The 19648-nt window shown below is 40.0% G+C and overlaps 1 protein-coding gene across 1 annotated transcript; it reads right to left on the bottom strand.

Annotated features, from left to right (window-relative positions):
- Positions 1 to 830: 830 nt before the first annotated feature.
- Positions 831 to 18389, bottom strand: LOC106091003 (uncharacterized). Its single transcript, XM_059363012.1, has 7 exons — positions 17895 to 18389; positions 13535 to 13659; positions 13322 to 13456; positions 6630 to 7150; positions 6476 to 6565; positions 6250 to 6419; positions 831 to 2094 (listed from the first exon to the last, which is right to left on the bottom strand). Exons 1-7 carry the CDS (start codon positions 18254 to 18256, stop codon positions 1254 to 1256), a joined length of 2244 nt encoding a protein of 747 aa, XP_059218995.1. The 5' UTR covers positions 18257 to 18389; the 3' UTR covers positions 831 to 1253.
- Positions 18390 to 19648: the final 1259 nt, after the last annotated feature.

Genomic DNA, 19648 nt, shown 5'->3' with positions numbered 1-19648 from the left:
GATTTCAATTTGTTCTCTTTTACATTCATTCTTTGTTTACGTTTTCTCCTATTTGGTGACACTTTCAATCGGCAGATTTGACATCCTTAATGATGTTCATGGGGCCTATCCACTTTATTTTTTCGCCAGTGATCTAACCTTCTATTAGTGAATCCTGTACACCAATGTAAATGCGAAAACAAAACGGAAAAAACACACATGATTAGAATAATAATTTAAGTAGTAAATAAAGATTGCAGGATACACTGAATAAGGTTAAGCCGAGTGATCAGCCGACGTATTTTTTTTTTAATTTTTGGCAATACTTGGCATAATGGATGTCAACTTACTCTCTTTTTACATTCATTCGTAGTTTACATTTTCTCCTATTTGATGACAGAGATTTGACATCCTTAATGATGTTCATGGAGCCTATCCACTTTATATTTTCACAAGTGACCTAACCTTCTATTAGTGAATCCTGTATGGATTGGAGTATTTCTACCAACAGACAGCCAACTAGGCAGGTAAGTCTTAGTTAAATTAATCGTATAGTGAAATTTCAAAAATACAAATTCTTGCTGCAACAGTATCATCGTCTTGGGTTGCCGAAAAAGTAATTGCGGATTTTTCATATAGTTGGCGTTGACAAATTTTTTCACAGCTTGTGACTCTGTAATTGCATTCTTTCTTCTGTTACTTTTAGCTTGCTTTAGAAACAAAAGTGTAAAAAAAGTATATTTGATTAAAGTTCATTCTAAGCTTTATTAAAAATGCATTTACTTTCTTTTAAAAAATCCGCAATTACTTTTTGGGCAACCCAATATAAATAGAAAGATTTACTTAACGGCTTTGTTTTTGATATGCTTAATTTTTATTAGAACATTGTTAATAATATGTATTGTATAAAATAATCGTAAATTTGTGCATTTAGTATTGGTCTCAAAACCTTGCAAGGCACCTGAAGGTATTGAGTTTCTGTTTCTTACATTTAATAAAATCGAAGACATGCTTAAATAAATAGCAGTCTTTTTGTGAAAAGCACAAAGAATTAACACATTAGATAAATCTAGAAAAATTTGATCAAAAAATGCCTTTGCTCTTGTATATTTGAGCCTTAAAGAAAGTTATGCCTTATTGTTTGCTTAATTCCATTATTATGTGCTTCATTTTATAGCCTATAACTAGTGGTGAGCCTTTGTCCAAGCCATTCGAAGAGTTGGTAGACGTAGATAGCCTCGAACAGAAATTTGCACAACCTTACTCATTAACCTTTACAAACTACACACAGAATAGCGTCCTACGCAATGAGTGCACTTTGTAGTACCTCCATAGCCACTGGTATTCAATGATAAGAAATATATTTTAATAGTCATCAGTATTTTATCGGACTCTGCGGCAATATACGCGTATGGCACATCCTTATATTTTTTCACAAAAAGTTCGAGTATGCGATAAATAATAGATTCGGTGGAAATAGAAGAGCGCACTTGTCGCATTATTTCATCCAACATGTCGTCGATGAAACGTTGGGCTAAACCCAAAATATGTTTGCAAATATTCTCTGGAAAATTTTTAGCCATAGTTGAAATAACATCCTGAAATTTTTCTGAATCTATTATGTTTTGTAGAAATTTGTTGCCATAATCCTTTAAACAGATTCCAATGCCATTTGACAGTGTTAAGTAAAGCGATCCGAGTATTTCCTTTGAGATGCCGAAATTTCGAGAATCATTTAGAACATCACATAAATTGTTGCATTCTCTCCTGCTGGTAGCTTCATTGGTGGTATAATATAAGCGTCCCGCTGTCAAAGCTGTGTCACTGCCCGATGCAGCCTGATGAGTAGAGGGTATCGGATTCGTTACTTGCTTCAATATATTAACATTTTGTCTTAGTGCAGCGGCATCAATGGGTACTTCATTGTTTAGTACAAGACCATTAGGACCAAATGATGGCTTTACATTAGCTTTATTCATTTGTTTATTGACCTTGAACATATCATTTAAAAATTGGCGGTCGGGGATTTTATTTATATTGCGAACTATATCGATTTTTCCCTGTTTCTCTCCACTTGTGCGAATAGTTTCCTTTGACATTTTATCGAACATGCGTCTAAAATGGAGAAGAAAAAGTCATAATCAACTCAATGATAAAACACCATTTTTTTACAAAAACTTTTCGAAGATAATAATTGTCAAAGGAAATCTGTTAGCAATTTTATAAATCTTAAAGGCTAGGTTTTTGAAAAAAAGGATTGGCCAGAATTTAGATTTCCTTGAAATTTCATCATGTAGTAGTGTAAATTGACATTTATTGAACGAAATTCTAACAAAATTTAATTTTAAATGAAATTTGATTTGAAGAATCAATTTAAATTATTTCTTCCGTATTCACGAAACTTATTGAAGCCTTCATTTGTTGAAAACCAATCTGATGTACAGGACGAAGTGTTGGAATTTCTGCGTTTCGCTGCTAATGACGACTTTTCTTTTAGCAGCATTACTCCCGATGAATTGTTTGATGCTTTTATGTCAGTTAAATCTAATGTCGCTGAGTATGAAGGGTTCCCGATGAAGTTTTTTAAGATAACTTTCCTATTTATTTCCGATTTTCTTCTTTTTTGGTTAATAACAAAACCATGACCAGCAGCACTGGTAATGTATCGGAATATAGACCTACAGTTTTGCTGCCGGTGCTTTCGAAGGTAGTGGAACATGTTTTGAAGAAATAGTTTGTGACCTACATTGACCGTAGTTCGCCTTTTACACGATTTCTAATGCGGATTCAGGAAGGGTAGAGGGACTTCCATGTTGCTTTTAGGTCTTACCGACCAAATTCGGAATTGCGTGGCATGTCACAATATATGTATTTTACTCTCCTTGGATCTAGAGAAGGCCTTCGATCGTGTGGATTACTTCGTCCTGATTAAGAAGTTGTCCACAGTTTACGATCTTGATAAAAGCGCTTGTAAACTTTCGTTTTCCTATTTGGTTGATAGAAAGCAATTTATTGAAATAGGTGATATAACTTCATCTACGCTGCCGGTTAAAAGCGGAGTTCCTCAGGGATCTGTACTCGGTCCTCTCCTATTTATTTTGTTTTTGAACGACTTTTTTAAGTGCATAGAGTATTGGTGTACCTCTTATGCATATGCGGACGATGTTCAGATAGTGTTTGTAGGTAACATTCGCTCTTTGAACGTTCTTCAATCGAAGATTGATTTGGTCTTGCCTTCCTTGGCTTCGTGGATGTCTGTGAATGCGTCAAAGGCTAAGGCTCTTCTCTTCGGAACGAATGATACTCCAGGCGTGAGGCGGGCATACAATGGGGATGAAATAGGATTTGTCCATAATATTCAGTGCTTGGGTATACTTTTGGATGATAAATTGTCATTCGACTTGCACTATGATAATGTTGTCGCCAAGATAACTCTTGGCTTGCACCAGCTTTACAGCACTGACTTGATATTATTGGGTTGCCCAAAAAGTAATTGCGGATTTTTTAAAAAAAAGTAAATGCATTTTTAGCAAAACTTAGAATGAACTTTAATCAAATATACTTTTTTTACACTTTTTTTTCTAAAGCAAGCTAAAAGTAACATCTGATAGCTGACAGAAGAAAGAATGCAATTACAGAGTCACAAGCTGTGAAAAAATTTGTCAACGCCGACTATATGAAAAATCCGCAATTACTTTTTGGGCAACCCAATATATTTTCCGACAAAAATATCGATATTTACATTTTCAAACGCACTCTTTATTCCTCGACATTCGGCTCTGTGGTGGTGAATGTAGCCCTTCAAATCTCTTAATCGTGTTCCAAAGTTCAGATGTTGTGGTCGAACGGCTGATATTTTCGCATATTGCCCTCCATCCAAATCTTGTCTCTCGTTTCACTTTTTAAAAATATTCCTTTTTCTTTGCTGCAAGTTTTCTAAGGGTTTCTCTAGAAGCATTTTTCTTGAATTCTGCCAAGGCGCGGTGTTGCCCGGCTTTGACTCTATTGCAGTGGCTGTTCCACCAAGGGGTATAGGGGTAAGTCTTTATCTTCTTCTCTTCAGGAGCAGAGAAGAATTCATCACGTCGCAGTATTTCAACGGTCTTATCATTAAGCTTAGGAACAACAAATATCACTTGGCATCTGATTCAGGGTCTAAGTTGCATTTGCTTAATGGTAGTGCAGTGTCCACTCCCCAGACATTCATTGGTTGTTCCCCAAGACGAAATAAGTGAGCGTAAGGTCAATGGCGAATGGATTGTTGCAACCGAAGAAGGTAGGAGATCCATCGTTGAGCAAAACAAGATCATGATGTTCCATAAAATCTAAATAAGAATTGCCCCATGTCGTCGAATGGGCGTTGAAGTCTCGGCAAGTTAGAAGGTCTGAGTGAACTGGTAATTGGTTTACCAATGGTTGCAGTAATTGAGGGTGAGGGAGGAATGTACATTGAGGCTATGACTATGTTACCGCTGTATGTTTGAATTGTGCTAGGAACTATCTCTATCTGAATATTAGCTGAAATTAAATTAATTTGTAGGAAATCAATTTCTTGAGAAGGATAGCTACCCCATCTCCGTGTGTCGGTCTATCTTTTCCGATGACATTATAATTCGGTATAACAAATCTATCCAACGAATTTAGCCATATCTCAGAGAGACAGGCAATGTCGACATGTTCCTCCTTCAAAAATCTAGATAGTTGTAGTCTCTTATTTCTTTCACAGGTGAGGTTAATTTGTAATCGTCAGCACAGTTGACATGTTCACTTCTATTCCAGACAAATTACTGGAATAGCTTAAATTATTCGACGAGTCTGGGTAACGATTATTCACGTATATAGTGGTGCAAGGTGTGTCTGTGATTTCTTCAAGGCCAGCGCAGACTCCGCCAAGGCGCTCCGTCTGTACTGTAAGATCAATCTGATCTATATTATCGTCAATATCGACGAGTTCATTCGTCTCATCGGAATGAACGTGGGTAGTGTCCTCCGGAATATAAGATGTAGCGTCGGCGATGTAATCTCTCGACATTAGTTTCGTCCCTTTTGTCATCCGCAAAGACTGCAATGAGGCCATCCTGTAGAGTATTTCCACCTGAAACCCCATCAAGACCTGCGGTATCCGACTAGATACCTTTGATCCTCGTATTCTTACATTTCCTTGCCCTTATGGCCGTAGATAGTTTCTGTCGTTTGTTAGATATCTCCGTAAAGTCCTGCTCGTTGAGTTTAAAAACACCGTTAAGCTGTAAAGCATAGTAATCCGTGTCAAGGCCACAAGGCGAGAACTTGTCCGCTTTTCCTTCGTCTTTTTACGAACTTCAACCCGCCTCTGAAAATCTCTAGATCTCGCAACGTGGAACTTACCACAATTAACACAAACTGGAATCTGAACGCATATGCCTTTCTGTGGGGATCCATATCAAGGGCGTAGATGGCCATGTCGGTGCCAAAGTCTGTGGAAACGGCCGTATCTCGAGCATTTCTGGCACTATATAACCGACTCGACGAATGGTCTGAGCGTGTAAATAATCAGGTCGAGCACTATATGGGATGTAAAACATGCCATAATAATGTTGGCATCTCTTCTTTGATCTTTATTCTCTTCCTCAAGTCTAATGAAACGCTTACGGATTTTGCGCCATATTTAGGCATATGCTTAGTCCTGGCATTCTCAAACATTTACGGCTCGGTAAAGATGGGATTGGCAGGTATCTCCATCGCAGCTTTGATCTCGCAAAGCTCTAGTGGAGTATTACAGGTATTCGTTTCTCAAAACTTCGTCTGCTGCTAGCCCGTTCATAATTACCTTATCAACGCTAACCACTCGGAGTTTTCTCCTAGCGCCTTCAGATATCCCTGCCTATTTTGATCATAGGCAGCTGTCTCTTTTCAATGCGAAATTGGTGGATTACACCTTTCGTATATATAACGCATAATCCTTGGAAGGCGATACTTGTATCCTTCAATAAGTTCAGCAGTTGACTTCTTCTTCTTCGCAATTAGATGAAACAATCAAATTAATTTAAAAGATAAATTGATACGCTAATAAAAAAAAACTTGCATTTCGACAAAGGTTACTTGGCTTTTTTTCCGGCACTCGATTCTTTTGCCAAATCTTCGAAATCAGCTGTTTTTTCTTTATAAAATCAGCTGACTTCGATAAGTTGTCGAACGAATCAAGTGACAAAAAGTTAGTGGTTTGGCAGTTAGATTTTCCTTTATGCAATTTCATTTCCTCATCCGAAAAAATATTCTTATTTTACAAACCTTTGGCGGCCACTCAGTGCCTCACGGTAACTTTTTATAGAGTTTGTGCGGGCATCATTTGCTATGCGCGATGCCAATTGGAAGTTGTATAACGAATGTGTAAACAACACCAAGGATGCAGACAACTGTAGAATATCTATTGATGATATTTCATCATTATCGCGAAATTTCTGAAAAACAAAAATTGAATTATTAAAAAAATAGGTAATGTTGGGTTTATTATTACAAAAATGAGATCCAAAGCTCCATTAGCAACTCCACTACCAGAAAGTACAATGCTGGATACGTTAATGCCATTCACAAGAACTTCAAGACCCTTGTCGAAAAAAAACAAAATATATATATATATATCAAAAAAAAATGTATATAGAGTTGTCTACCTTTGTTGCTTTTCCTGCGGCAGCCATTGATGTCATTGCACGCGTTGCACCAGCCGCTGCCATACCTAAAATGCCACCCGCTACACCCAGGTAGTTGGACCTTGCCTGACTATCCATTACACTTAACGTTTGTTCATGTTTGGCTCGATCTCTTAAATTAAGAGCGGATGTAATACTTGTAAATGCACCAACGCCTAGACCAACTAAGGCCGCTCCAGCTACAACAGGCGCTGCGATGGGCAATGCCAATGCAGCCAAAGGCACAACTGCCGCACCCATCCCCAGTACTGCCGAACCAGTTTGTGCTGCATTCATAAGTTTAGTTCCCGGCTTACCGTTAGGTGTGCGATAAATTTCCAAGATAACATTGTTACGTTCATCAAAATTATAAACTCCACGCCGTGGTGTTACCAGAATACCGGCTGGCAAAACATTATCCTCAATAAATGAATTCCAGTTCTGATATACTCTTCCTGTTTCGTCCACATAAATCATGCAGCAATTACTACTGTCGTTGTTATCTAAAAAGAACATAGAAAGGCTTAGCAACACGCATCCGCATAGGAGAAACTCCCGTGGGCGTAGGAGATTCGAACAGAAGCACACGAATCTGATATCAATATTCTGATTCGAATTTGATGTCCAAATGTGGAACCAAGTTTCTGGAGGTCCACCCCTTCCCCAAAAAACACCCCCCAAACAGGACTTACTTACTGATCATGGCAATGTGGAGCTAAAAAAAAGCTATTTGAGAGTAGAATACGAATCTGATATCCAAATGTGGAACCAAGTGTTTGGGGGGCCGCCCCATCCCCAAGAACACCCCCCAAAGAGGACACATTAACGATCATAGAAATGTGGGGCTCAAATGAAGTTGTTAAGAGTGAAGCACGAATCCGATATGAATATTTTGATACGAATTTGATATCCAAATGTGTGACCAAGTTTCTGGGGGCCAATTCCTTCCCCAAAACACCCCCCAAACTACTTACTGCTCATGGCAATATGGGGCTAGCTATTTGAGAGTATAATACGAACATGTTATTCATATGTGGGACCAAATGATTGGGGGCCGCCCCTTTCCAAGAACACCCCCAAAGAGGACACATTAACGACCATAGAAATATGAGGCTCAAATGAAAAGTATTTGGGAGTGAAGCACGAATCTAAAATCAATATTCTGGAAAAAGTGTTTATAAAATAAGGTAGAACGAATTAGGCAAAAAAGCCTAATACATATAAAAGCCCTAAAGAGTATGCACGGTATGTCCCGTATCCCTTGATTTATCAAAGGCATTTGATACGGTCAATCACACCGCGCTTTTCTTTGTTTTTATCGAGTCTGATATCGACGAAAAGCAATGTAACTTCTTAATTTTTTCCAATTTCGTAAAATAAACAGAACAACTTAAAACTTCACATTTTATTTTTTTTTTAATTTTTTTTCAGATAGGGCTGAAGAAAAATTTAGAAATTTAGAATATTTTTAATTTTTGATGGTAAAAAATTGAGATGAGTATACAGCATTGAAGTTTATGCAAAAAAAAAAAGAACTCGTTTAAGTGCAACTCCTACGTTTTTTTCCTCAAAAAACAAGCTCAAACAACAAGCTTAAAATCCAAAAAATCAAAGAGTTTCCAGTTGCTGCAATATCCGTCGTTTTGCAAAACGCACAATTTTTCCGTTGGATTCGTGACGAAAATCCCTTGTCGTAGACGTGCTGCATAAAGCGATACTGTAAAGGTTCCCATGAAAAACATTGCAAAAACCATTTTTTTCGGGCGTTAAAATTCAAAGTCATTTTCAGAGGCCAACAAAGCTGCAACACTTTCATTTTTCGAATTTCAAAAAGTTTTAAGCATTCCGCAGTTGGAAATTCGAAAACGATTCATACAGTGAAAAGAATTACTCGAAATTTCACATTTAATTTTTTTTTAGCAAAGGCTAACCCATTAGAAAATTTTAAATTTTTGATGCGAAAACATTTTTCGAGTTCAGATCACAGTATTGAAAGTTTCGGCAAAAAATTCGGTTTAGGGCAAATCCTATGTTTTTCCTTCAAGAAACAAGCTCAAAATCGCATAATCAATATCCGAAAAATTCAAAAAAATCAGCGCGAGTTTGAAATTGCTGTAAAATCCTTAGCTTTGCGAACTTCATTACTACAGAATACACCGTTGGATTCGTGAAGAAAATCTCTTTCCGTAATGGTACTGGATGAAGCAAAACTCTCTTCTATTTCCTTGAAAACTTTACGAGTATGGCTTCAAAATCGCATAAATTGATATCCAAAAAAAAACTAACTTGAGTTTGCAACTGCTGTAACTTCCTCAGTTTTGCGAACTTCGGCACAGATGAACCAAGAATGGGTAAAATATCCTGTTCAGCACCTTATTTCTTTTACAAAGATGCCTATTCATTGGACTTTTCTATTTGGGTCATATTATGGAGCAAGGTCAGGACTAAAAAAATATGAAAGTATGGATGCATTGAAGAAATCCGTTATAGGGGAATGGGCCAAAACACAGGCAGATGACATTCGTAAGCTTGCGGTTCGTTTTTAACCTCCTCCGGGCAATAGTAAAGGCAAAAGGTGGTCGTATCTAGCAAAAGTGAATAGATTCCGAAGTTTAGGTTAGGTAGAAAAGTGGGTGCAGATATTAATCCGCCTCATGCCACTATGGACATACACCTAAGCCAGTACTCGGCTTGTTGTGCGCTCTAAAAACTATAAAGTAACCTCTAAAAATAAAATTTTAAGTTAGGAATTCCGTGCTACTTAAAAAATCCTTAATTGTTTTCAATACCACTCCCCTAAGTTGGTTCATGTCTGGTATTGTGTCCCCACCTAAGTTCCGTAGTGCCGGTATCTGTTAGACGCGAAAGCCGGGCAATGACAAAGGAAATGCTCCAACGTCTCATTATCTTCCCCGCATGCCCTACACATGCCATCACTTGTCGCATCGATTTTACATTAGTGAGCTCGTAATCCTATGCCTCTTCTTATGATACCAATAGCTATACTCCTAGACCTCCTTCCTACTTGCTTTCAGTATTAGCCTCGTCTTCTCACGATCTGGATCCCCCATAGGATTTTCGCCGCCCTACCAACCGTTCGCTGTTCCACAATGTTGCATGCGCATTCGTTGCCCACTCCCTTAACTCGGACTGCGTCGACCCGAAAGGCTTCGGGTTAACCAAGTTCATTGACGGCAGTCCTCTGGCCTTCATAGCCAAATCTGAAATTTAGTTTACTTTTACACATTTTTGCGAGGCAGTCACGGCTGCTAAGGAACACGTGGATAAATTGTGGGTCCCATGGCACAGGGCACGCCATTCCATTGGGTGACCACCATAAATAACCTATTACGGATGCTGACTGAGGAGTGACTTGAACCCGTCTGCTATGCAGACGATGTTATAATACTTCTAGGGGTAAGGATCGGAACCAACTATGCAGAAGGGCCGAAAGGGTCTTGCATATGGCATATGACTGGGCTAGACCCAGTGGTCTCAATGTTAACACAGAGAAGACTGAAATACGCTGGTTCACGAGGAAGACGAAGGTGGGCCAATTTGAAACATGTTGTTTTGGCATAGGCAGAGCGATGAGGACCACGCCCACCAAGGCACTGAAGACTATTCTAGATATACGACCCATTGTCATACAGATCAAATGTGAGGCAGCCACTGCGGGTATGAGACTTAAGGCGATGGAAGAATGAATATAGGATAGGAGCAGGTCATACCATCGTGGTATAATCGAGGCAACGATAGAAAACCCGTATGGATTAAAAGAGATTTCCGATCGGATATCTGAGATGACACTTGAGGTCGAGTGCGAGACACTGCTGCCAGAAGCACAGTCTTGAATTGACGGAACTCTGTTATTGTCATCTAGGAAATCATGCTGTACGGATGAATCAAAGCTAGAGGACAAAGTGGGTATGGGGATCTACATTGAGAACTCGGGGAATGATATCTGTTTTCGACTACCTGACCATAATATGATCCTGCAGGCAGAAATCTGCGTGATCATGGAATGCGTGATGTGTTGTTGTTGTTGTAACCACATTTGCATTTGCAGATGGCGATCCTCGTCATGCTCCTGTAGATGAGCAACCTTGTTCCGGTCCAAAGAACCGATCGCCGCGGGAACAGGGTGGCCATTGATTATTCAAAGGCGTCAATAACCCGTCTTATCATAACGATCATCAAAGGCACTCAGTGTTTGTGCAATAGCCGGTGCCGCCCGACCTCTCACTGAGACTCTCCGTTCGATACCGCTGAATGTGCGCGACTGCGATTGCAGCTACTCCGTATGGAGCATTCCACTATCGTATCCGTATCCGTATGGAGCATTCCACTCCCAGCTAAGCTTCTCGTAACAACAATGAACACCACACAGATCGGACCTAAATGTTCCAGCCTGTGTGGTGCTCACAGCTATCCCATTGCGGGGCGTGAGGTGGTGTGGTGTTCAAGCGAGGACGTCGTGTGTGATCATCTTTACAGACAGTAAACTGGCCATCAGGGCAATAACAACTAGGACGGTAAAGTCACGAACAGCCTTGCAGGTAAGGAGATAAACGCCTTCTCTAAGGATGATACTATCCGCCTCGTTTGGTTGCCGGGTACACAGCGGGAATGAAAGAGCAGATAATTTGGTAGTGAAGGCTAGAGGACTGCCATCAAGAAACTTGGTTAGCCTTTCGGTTCGATGCAGTCAGAGTTAAGGGCGTGGTCGACGAGCGCGCCTGTAACACTGTGGAACAGGGAAAAGTTCGGTAGGACGGCGACAATCGTGAAAAGGCGAGGCTATTACTGAAAGGAAGTAAGATCGAGGTCAGTATAGCTTTCAGTATCATAACGGGACACATCGGAATACGAGCTCACTTATACAAAATCGGTGCGGCAAGTAATAGCATGTGGGGAAGATGAGACGTTGGAGCATTTTTATGTCATTGCCCGGCTTTCGCGGCTAACACACACCGGTACTTAGGTGGGGACACAACCAGTGTTGCCGTTCCTACCAAAATTAGTAGGTTTTTTTCTTGGGAGGTTGGTAAGTTGACCTCAATTTTTGGTAGGTTTTCCCAACATTTAAGTACCAAGTTATTTACTGAAAAAATCGCAGGGGATAATTCAAAATTATTTCACTTCATGTCGTTTTTGTGTATTCGTGAAGAGTGCAGAATAACACCATGGATGTCGAGGAGCCGAATACTGTTACAAGGGGTCTCACTGCTTCAAACTTCAGGAAAAAGTGCGTACACCGAAAGAAAAATTGATACCGTATGGTGTTAATGCTATTGATAGTAAAGCACCACCGTGAATTAATACCAAAACAATACCATATGGTATTTATAATGCTTTACATCATCCGTACAATACGGTAATGTTTTGGTATTACTTTACTGTCGATACCGTTGGTATCAGTTTTTCGTTCGGTTTAAGCTCTGATATTGACTATAACTGGTACTAGCGTTGAGGGATTTCTTTTAAATTTCGTAAATTTTGGGTAAAAAATGCGGCTTCAATCGGAAAACTGGGCTATATTGCAACTGCATACAAATATGGTCAGATCTGTTCCATACATACAAAATGAATAGTTAAAGCGCATTTCTGGGCTCAAATCTTTCAATCGCTTTATTGAAACTCGGCACAGTTTTTCATTGAAATCAGGACAAAAATACGACTTTTATGAAATCAAGAACTCTTGTCGGGAGATCGGTATAAATGGTGCTGTATCATTTGGCTTGTAGAACATTTGGTAGGGTTTGGTAAGATTTTTCTTAAATTTTGGTAGGATATAATTTTCTCGATTGGCAACGCCCCAACCAATGGGCGTGGAATGGAAAACAATGTTGTAAGTAGCACTGAATTCCTAACTTAGAGTTTCTTTTTTGAGGTTACCTTTTTGGTATTTGGAGCGCACAACACATGCACCCACGTTTCAACCTAACCTACACATTTTGGTCATTTGAATGAATAAAAAATAATTTCCCACAAAAAAATATGGTCGTATGATATAACAACACTTCGTGTCAATTACCCTGTATACAAAATTTCAGATATAGATTTTGGTACTACATACCAAATTTCGTAAATTTTGGGTAAAAAATGCGGCTTCAATCGGAAAACTGGGCTATATTGCAACTGCATACAAATATGGTCAGATCTGTTCCATACATACAAAATGAATAGTTAAAGCGCATTTCTGGGCTCAAATCTTTCAATCGCTTTATTGAAACTCGGCACAGTTTTTCATTGAAATCAGGACAAAAATACGACTTTTATGAAATCAAGAACTCTTGTCGGGAGATCGGTATAAATGGTGCTGTATCATTTGGCTTGTAGAACATTTGGTAGGGTTTGGTAAGATTTTTCTTAAATTTTGGTAGGATATAATTTTCTCGATTGGCAACGCCCCAACCAATGGGCGTGGAATGGAAAACAATGTTGTAAGTAGCACTGAATTCCTAACTTAGAGTTTCTTTTTTGAGGTTACCTTTTTGGTATTTGGAGCGCACAACACATGCACCCACGTTTCAACCTAACCTACACATTTTGGTCATTTGAATGAATAAAAAATAATTTCCCACAAAAAAATATGGTCGTATGATATAACAACACTTCGTGTCAATTACCCTGTATACAAAATTTCAGATATAGATTTTGGTACTACATACCAACTATACATTTTCGACAACGAAATACTGGATGACATGAAAACGTAGTCGATTCTCTGGCAGGAACCAAATTCTCCTCTGGAGTAACCATAACATAGAATATGGAAGTAAGTGAATTACCATTGGTGTATTTTCCTGCAAAAAAAAAAAACGCAAAAGAAAACAAATAAATAGATAAGTGGAATAGTTCAATTGCTTACTTCAAATACTTACTTTGTGCCCATACACTATTGAAAATACTTGCGCGCATTTTCTCAACTGAATTTTGTCCTTTTTCTTGATCTGGTATAAGTTGTTTGATTTTTTCCTGCATAAAATCACTAGAATTTCCCTTCGTCCTAAAACAAAATAAAAAAAATTGTAAGGATAGAATCGCACTTTTCACGGACAATTGACGACACCTTGCTGAAGATGTGGCATCTGTGACAACTGGTAATTTTTTTAAGGGGTTATAGCAAATGGCAATAAAATGTATCCTAACAAGGGGGAAGAAAATTAAATGTGCATACTTCTTGATTCAGTCTCGCATTTTATGATTACTACAGCGTTGGCGAACACATCAATCCCATGGCATACGGTTGTACGCACCGGATTGACCCGATGGAATCGTTAATCGGCAAGGGCTGCCGCCTCAATATACGTTGGCGATGTAACCATGACTGATCCGAAGAGATGCGCCAGGTTGTTCAAACGTCAATTTACTTATCCGTGGTCTCCGAGCCGATGGACATCCATCACAATTTACCCTGGGCGAAGTTACGAATGTCATTCGCGGCTCCAAATCATCTAAAGCGTTGGGCCACGAGATTAGTACTTTACTACTGTCCTCCAATTGTCTTTGAACACTCTTTTAGTTCCCGATGTCTGGAAAATGGGCAGTGTTCCCGCTACTGAAGCACGGAAAGGACCCGAGTTTTGGGGGAGTCGTTTAGACCGATCTCCCTTCTCTCACCAGTAGCAAAAACACTTGAGGCATTACTCCTTCCGATCCTCGTAGGAGAATTTCCATTCGCCGAGCATCAACATGGATTTCGAAGACTGCATAGCACAACAACTGCTTTGCATGCCATCACCGCACACATTTGCAGTGGCTTCAATCAGCCCAGGCCATGTGATAGGACGGTCCTCGTGGCACTGGACCTATCGAAGGCATTCGAGAACATCGCCAACACATCCCTCCAGCCAAGCCTGAAACGCCGGTACGCGAATTATCTGTATGGTCGCCAGTCATTTGTGGAATTAAGGAATAAGAAGTCGAAGCAGCGTAGAGTGAAACAGGGAGTTCCCCAAGGCGGCGTGATATCTCCGGCAATGTTTAACCTCTACCTGTCCTCTATTCCACCCCCTTCAGACGGCATAGAGATCTTGTCATATGCGGACGATTGTACGATCATGGCATCAGGCCATTGTTGACTTCTGTTAAACGTCTACCTCAACGAACTTGCCTCATATCAAATCACCAAATCTCCAGCCACATTATTCACTACAAATACGCGTGAGGAGAATGCCGAGCTGACTGTGGTGGTCGATGGAGAAATGATCCATCCGACCATCAAGTGTCCCAAAATACTTAGCGTCACACTTGACAGCTCTTGCACATTCTCCCCATTTGCCACAGTAATTTGCGATTAAGTCAATAGTAGAAACAAGGTCCTAAAGTCACTTGTAGGCAGCACTTGGGGTACAGACAAAGAAACTTTTTTGACCACGTACAAGGCAATTGGCCGGTCTGTGGTAAGTTATGCAGCGGCAGAGCGGTCTCGTCAGCTCTGTGTCACGCAATGGTATAACATTCAGTTCTGTCAGAATGCCGCTCTCCGAACTGCGACGGGCTGTCTCCTCAGTTCTCACGTGGACCACCCCCATCAGGAGACAAAGATCCTACCAGTGCGAAGACATAACTACATGCTGTCCAAGCAATACCTTTTGGGCTGTTATCGCAGAGATTATCCAAATCATCATCTTGTGGATATATATCCACCGTACATAAGCTTGAAGGTAGATCTACATGATCTAGGGCTTGAGGTTCATCGCTACACGAGAGAACCTCTAGATCAAGCTGCATATCAAGCTGGTCTACACAACATTCATGCCGATGTGGTAAATGGCTGCCGGGTGAATGTAGACCTTGGAGAACGACCGACTCCCATTGCACCCGAAGAAATTGATCTCTGCCCCGGTAAACCAGCCGGCTCAACTCCTACAGAGCAAGGATTGATGCCGACGTGCAAGATGTATGTCCTGATTGTAACCAGGGACCGCACGATACACGTCACCTGTTTAACTGCCCAGCCAGACCCACTCGACTCAGACCCAGAGCTCTCTGGATGCACCCCATCTTAGTCACAGAGTTCCTGGATCACGACACTCAAGAGAATCAAGCAGACAAAAGATAGAACAAACTGATGCAACAACAACTACAGCGTGGTCATTAGTGTATTGCACTTGTAGTGATGGGATTTACCCTTTCTATTTCTATTTCTTGTCTTGTTTTTTTATTTATAAAATTGTCTTGGCGGTTCTCTTGCGGTTAATGAAAAAAATAATAATTGTGATAACGAGCAAAATACAAATTTAATACAAGAATAATAACAAAAGGGGATGACTACTTAATGTCTTTATACCTTCGACCTATGTATGTAAACTTAAAACCTTCAAAATACATATTAAAAGCAAAAACAGCGCCCAATATTATCCTAGTTGTTCGAAATAAATTTGAAAAACTTTTTATATACAGCACAGTTTAGTAATTATTCAGAATGCAATACAAAAAGGACTTCCATGTCATCAGCAAACCGGCAAAAAATTTGTATGCCTTATTTATATGTGACTGTATCATCCCGGCACGGAATAGCTGTGAACACCACACAGGCTGGAACGTTGATGTCCGATCTGTGTGGTGTTCATTGCTGTCACGAGAAACTTGACTTCAAGCTAGCGGACACGACCACGGGTTGCGGATAGTGGAATGCTCTATACGGAGTAGCTACAAAGGCAGTCGCAGTGAGAGGCCGGGCGGCATTGGCTCTAGTACAAACACTGAGTGCCTATGGTACTCGATATGACAAGGGGCCTTTTAATAACCAATGGCCCCCTTGTTCCCGCGGCAATCGGTCCTTTGGCACTTCTGTCGGAACGTTGTAGTCGCTCAATCCACCAGTTTGGTGAAAGTATGGTTGTGGCTCAGGATTTCTCCAAGGCATTTGATAGAGTCTGGCACGTTGCCCTTCTATCAAAGCTTGTCGCATTTGGCGTCGGTAACGGCTTCGTTCGATTTATTTTGAGCTTTCACAGAGGTCGCACTATTCTAGTCGTTGTAGATGGGTTCTCACCCAATGAGCATAAATTGACCGCAGGTGTACCTCAGGGCTCTGTTCTTTCTACCTCTTTTCTGTTGAGTCAGATATCGAATCCGATCTACTCATTTGCGGATGAGAGTAATCTCTGTCATACGTACTCATTCGACCATAGGCCGAGTCTTCGAGAGATTGAGGACAAGAGGCGGGTTATGGATTATATACTCTGCTGGCCATTTCTGAGTGGGGTCAAATGAATCGAGTAGATTTTAATGCACGGAAAACTCTGTGCTGCTTGTTGTCACACCAATGATTCGCTGACTCATTACGATCATCTTTGTCTATTAACGGTATAGATGTTAAGCAATCAGTAGCCCTTGATGTTCTGGGCATGAAAATGCAAAGTAATGTCCGTTGGGCGAAGCATGTATTTGAAGTGTCGAAAGAAGCTTTCAAGTGTTTGGGCTTCCTTAAACGTTTTTAGAATTACTTAACTCCGCCTGATCTTCTTAACATCTACAGCATTTTCCTAAGAACGAAAATGGAGTACAACTCACATGTATGGTCTGGAGCTTCAAAATCATCCCTGAAGCCACTGGACCATGTACTGAGGAGAGCGATAAAGTTGATTGGGGGATAGTGGGGTATCCAACTCTATTGCCCCCCTTGAACATCGTCGCAATGTAGTTTGTTTGGTGCTGTTCTATCGGTACTTTCATGGTTTGTGTTCGTCTGATATTCGTCTTCTTATTCCTGATGTAAGGATGTGTGTCAGAGATACTAGACATTCCAGGAACTCACACCCGTTTGTAATTGATTGGCAAGCGGTCCGCACAATGCATTATAGAGAGAATTCTTATTTCGCCCGAACCGTTTGTAAGTGGAATCGACTTCCGACAAATGATTTCCCCACCCACATTGACCCAGATCCCTCTGGACGCACTCCATCTTAGTCGCAAACTTCCTGCATCAGGATATTCAACAGAATTAAGCAGACGAAAGATAGAACACAACAAACTGCTACAACAACCATTAGGGGTTGTTACATTCTATACCGTCAATCCCATAGCAACCGAGTTGTATGTACCGGATTGACCCGATGAATTCCTCCATCGGCAAGGGCTGCCGTCTCAGTGTACCACACACTGCTACTGCAACAACAACCACATTCTATACCGTGGTCTGCTTGATTATGTAAACATTGTTTGGAAATGAATGCTATGAAGCCCCATACTTAGTATGTAAATGGAAATGAACTGGTTTCCCAAAATACTTACAGATCCCATATAACAGCTTGTTGAAATCCGCAATTTTCCGCCAATTCTTGTTGTATTTCTCGTACTGATTTTTTTGGTTTGCAAACTTGCAAAACGCCCATTTGTAATTCGACATCTGTCATATTCTCAATATCAACCTCTTGAATATCTAATATTTCATCGCTACCGTCCATTACAGCTTTAAGTAAGTCCACTAAATATGCACGTTCCGTGGGATATTCTATAGGAACACTTCTCGCCTTTAAAAAGGCTATTAATTTTTTGGTGGAGAGTGATGCGATTTTAAGCTTTTTAGCCACAGAATATTTATTTCCACCCAAAACATCCCGCATCTCTTTCTCCAACTGTTTCCTGGTAGCCATTCCGAAGAGCTTGTGATTGCGATAACAACTATACACCAACTAAAAACAATTTTAAGTATTCAAACTCTTAAGTTATACTGGTTATATGCTGCTTTTACGTGGCAAACTGTAATTCCCCTAACTACAATCTCCAAGCTTCACCTTTAACACAAAATAAAAAATATACCAAAATTTAAACGACCAGCGTCTACATATGTCAAAAAAAAACTTAATAGGCCGTTTATACGGCACTTCATGGTCATACCCTTCGTGTGTAAGTGCTGATTACAGCTTTTGCCGAAAATGGTACGTCGAGGATTACATTCTTTGTAGGGACTTTATGGCCCTTTAGATGGCACACCATGATCGTACTCATCATGTGCACGTGTTGAATACGGCTTTTGCAAAAAACATCGTACATCGCTTTTTATTTTCTTTGGTTTTATTTGATTTTTCTTTTTATAACTTTATTTCGGACATAACATGTTTTTCAATTTCTGTTAATGATTACACATTTCTGTGTGAACGGTAATCGATGGACGCCTAGTATCGAATATATCAAATTATTTCGATTTTTCAGCCATGACTGAAGGTGATGTGTAATGCGGAGTTTGCATTGTACATCGAATGCATGGTTATTGTAATAGCAGTGATGAAAACATAGGTGTATGCGCATAGTACAATTACATGACATAACTAGCAGGTAGTGTACCGTAAACAGCTGAGTACAATTTTTTCTCGCGAAGTGCATATTACAGTTAAAAACCATAACACACACAAACAAAGAAAAATGGTGAGAACTAGTACCATACTCAAAATCGGAATTGCACTAAACACTTGTTTTGACAGATAGTGCACTCAATATTTTGTTGTTGGTCAACTGCCACTACCTGTAAATGAATATATCTTGGTACAATTAAGAGGTTGTATCCAGGATTCACTAAATAAGGTTAAGCCAAGCGATCAGCCGATATACTTTTTTTTAATATTTGGCAGTACTTGGCATTGAGGATATCAACTTGTTCTCTTTTTACATTCATTCTTTGTTTACGTTTTCTCCTATATGATGACATTTTCAATCGTCAGATTTGACATCCTTAATGATGTTTATGGGGCCCATCCACTTTGTGTTTTTGCATGTGACCTAACCTTCTATTAGTGAATCCTGGGTTGTATCATTAGCACAACAAAAAACTACCCATCGAAACAACCTTGATGGAAAATGCCGTAAATTGAAATGTCAATGTGGTAGCACAGCAACCATGGCGAAACAATCATTTGTACAACAACCATAAATCATATGGCGCAATCCGCCATCTTGCCATCAAGCTGATGGACTTTTTAGCCAACACACACAATTAAATTTGTGTGCGTGTGTGCGTACATGGGCAGAGTATGCGAGAAAGAAGATAA

Source organism: Stomoxys calcitrans, chromosome 2 (assembly GCF_963082655.1).
Source record: "Stomoxys calcitrans chromosome 2, idStoCalc2.1, whole genome shotgun sequence".
Lineage (NCBI taxonomy): Eukaryota > Metazoa > Arthropoda > Insecta > Diptera > Muscidae > Stomoxys > Stomoxys calcitrans.
Note: the sequence above shows the minus strand (reverse complement) of the source record. Positions and strands in the feature narration are given on the sequence as shown.

Bases quoted from the DNA above. Each gene is read 5' to 3' on its own strand.
- LOC106091003 (XM_059363012.1), bottom strand. From the start codon at position 18,256: ATGGCTACCAGGAAACAGTTGGAGAAAGAGATGCGGGATGTTTTGGGT. The intron at 13,457-13,534 runs GTAAGTATTTGA...TTTTTTTTGCAG, and splicing joins CAATAGTGTATGGGCACAAA to GAAAATACACCAATGGTAAT. The intron at 7,151-13,321 runs GTATGTAGTACC...TGTTCTTTTTAG, and splicing joins TTGTCGAAAATGTATAGTTG to ATAACAACGACAGTAGTAAT.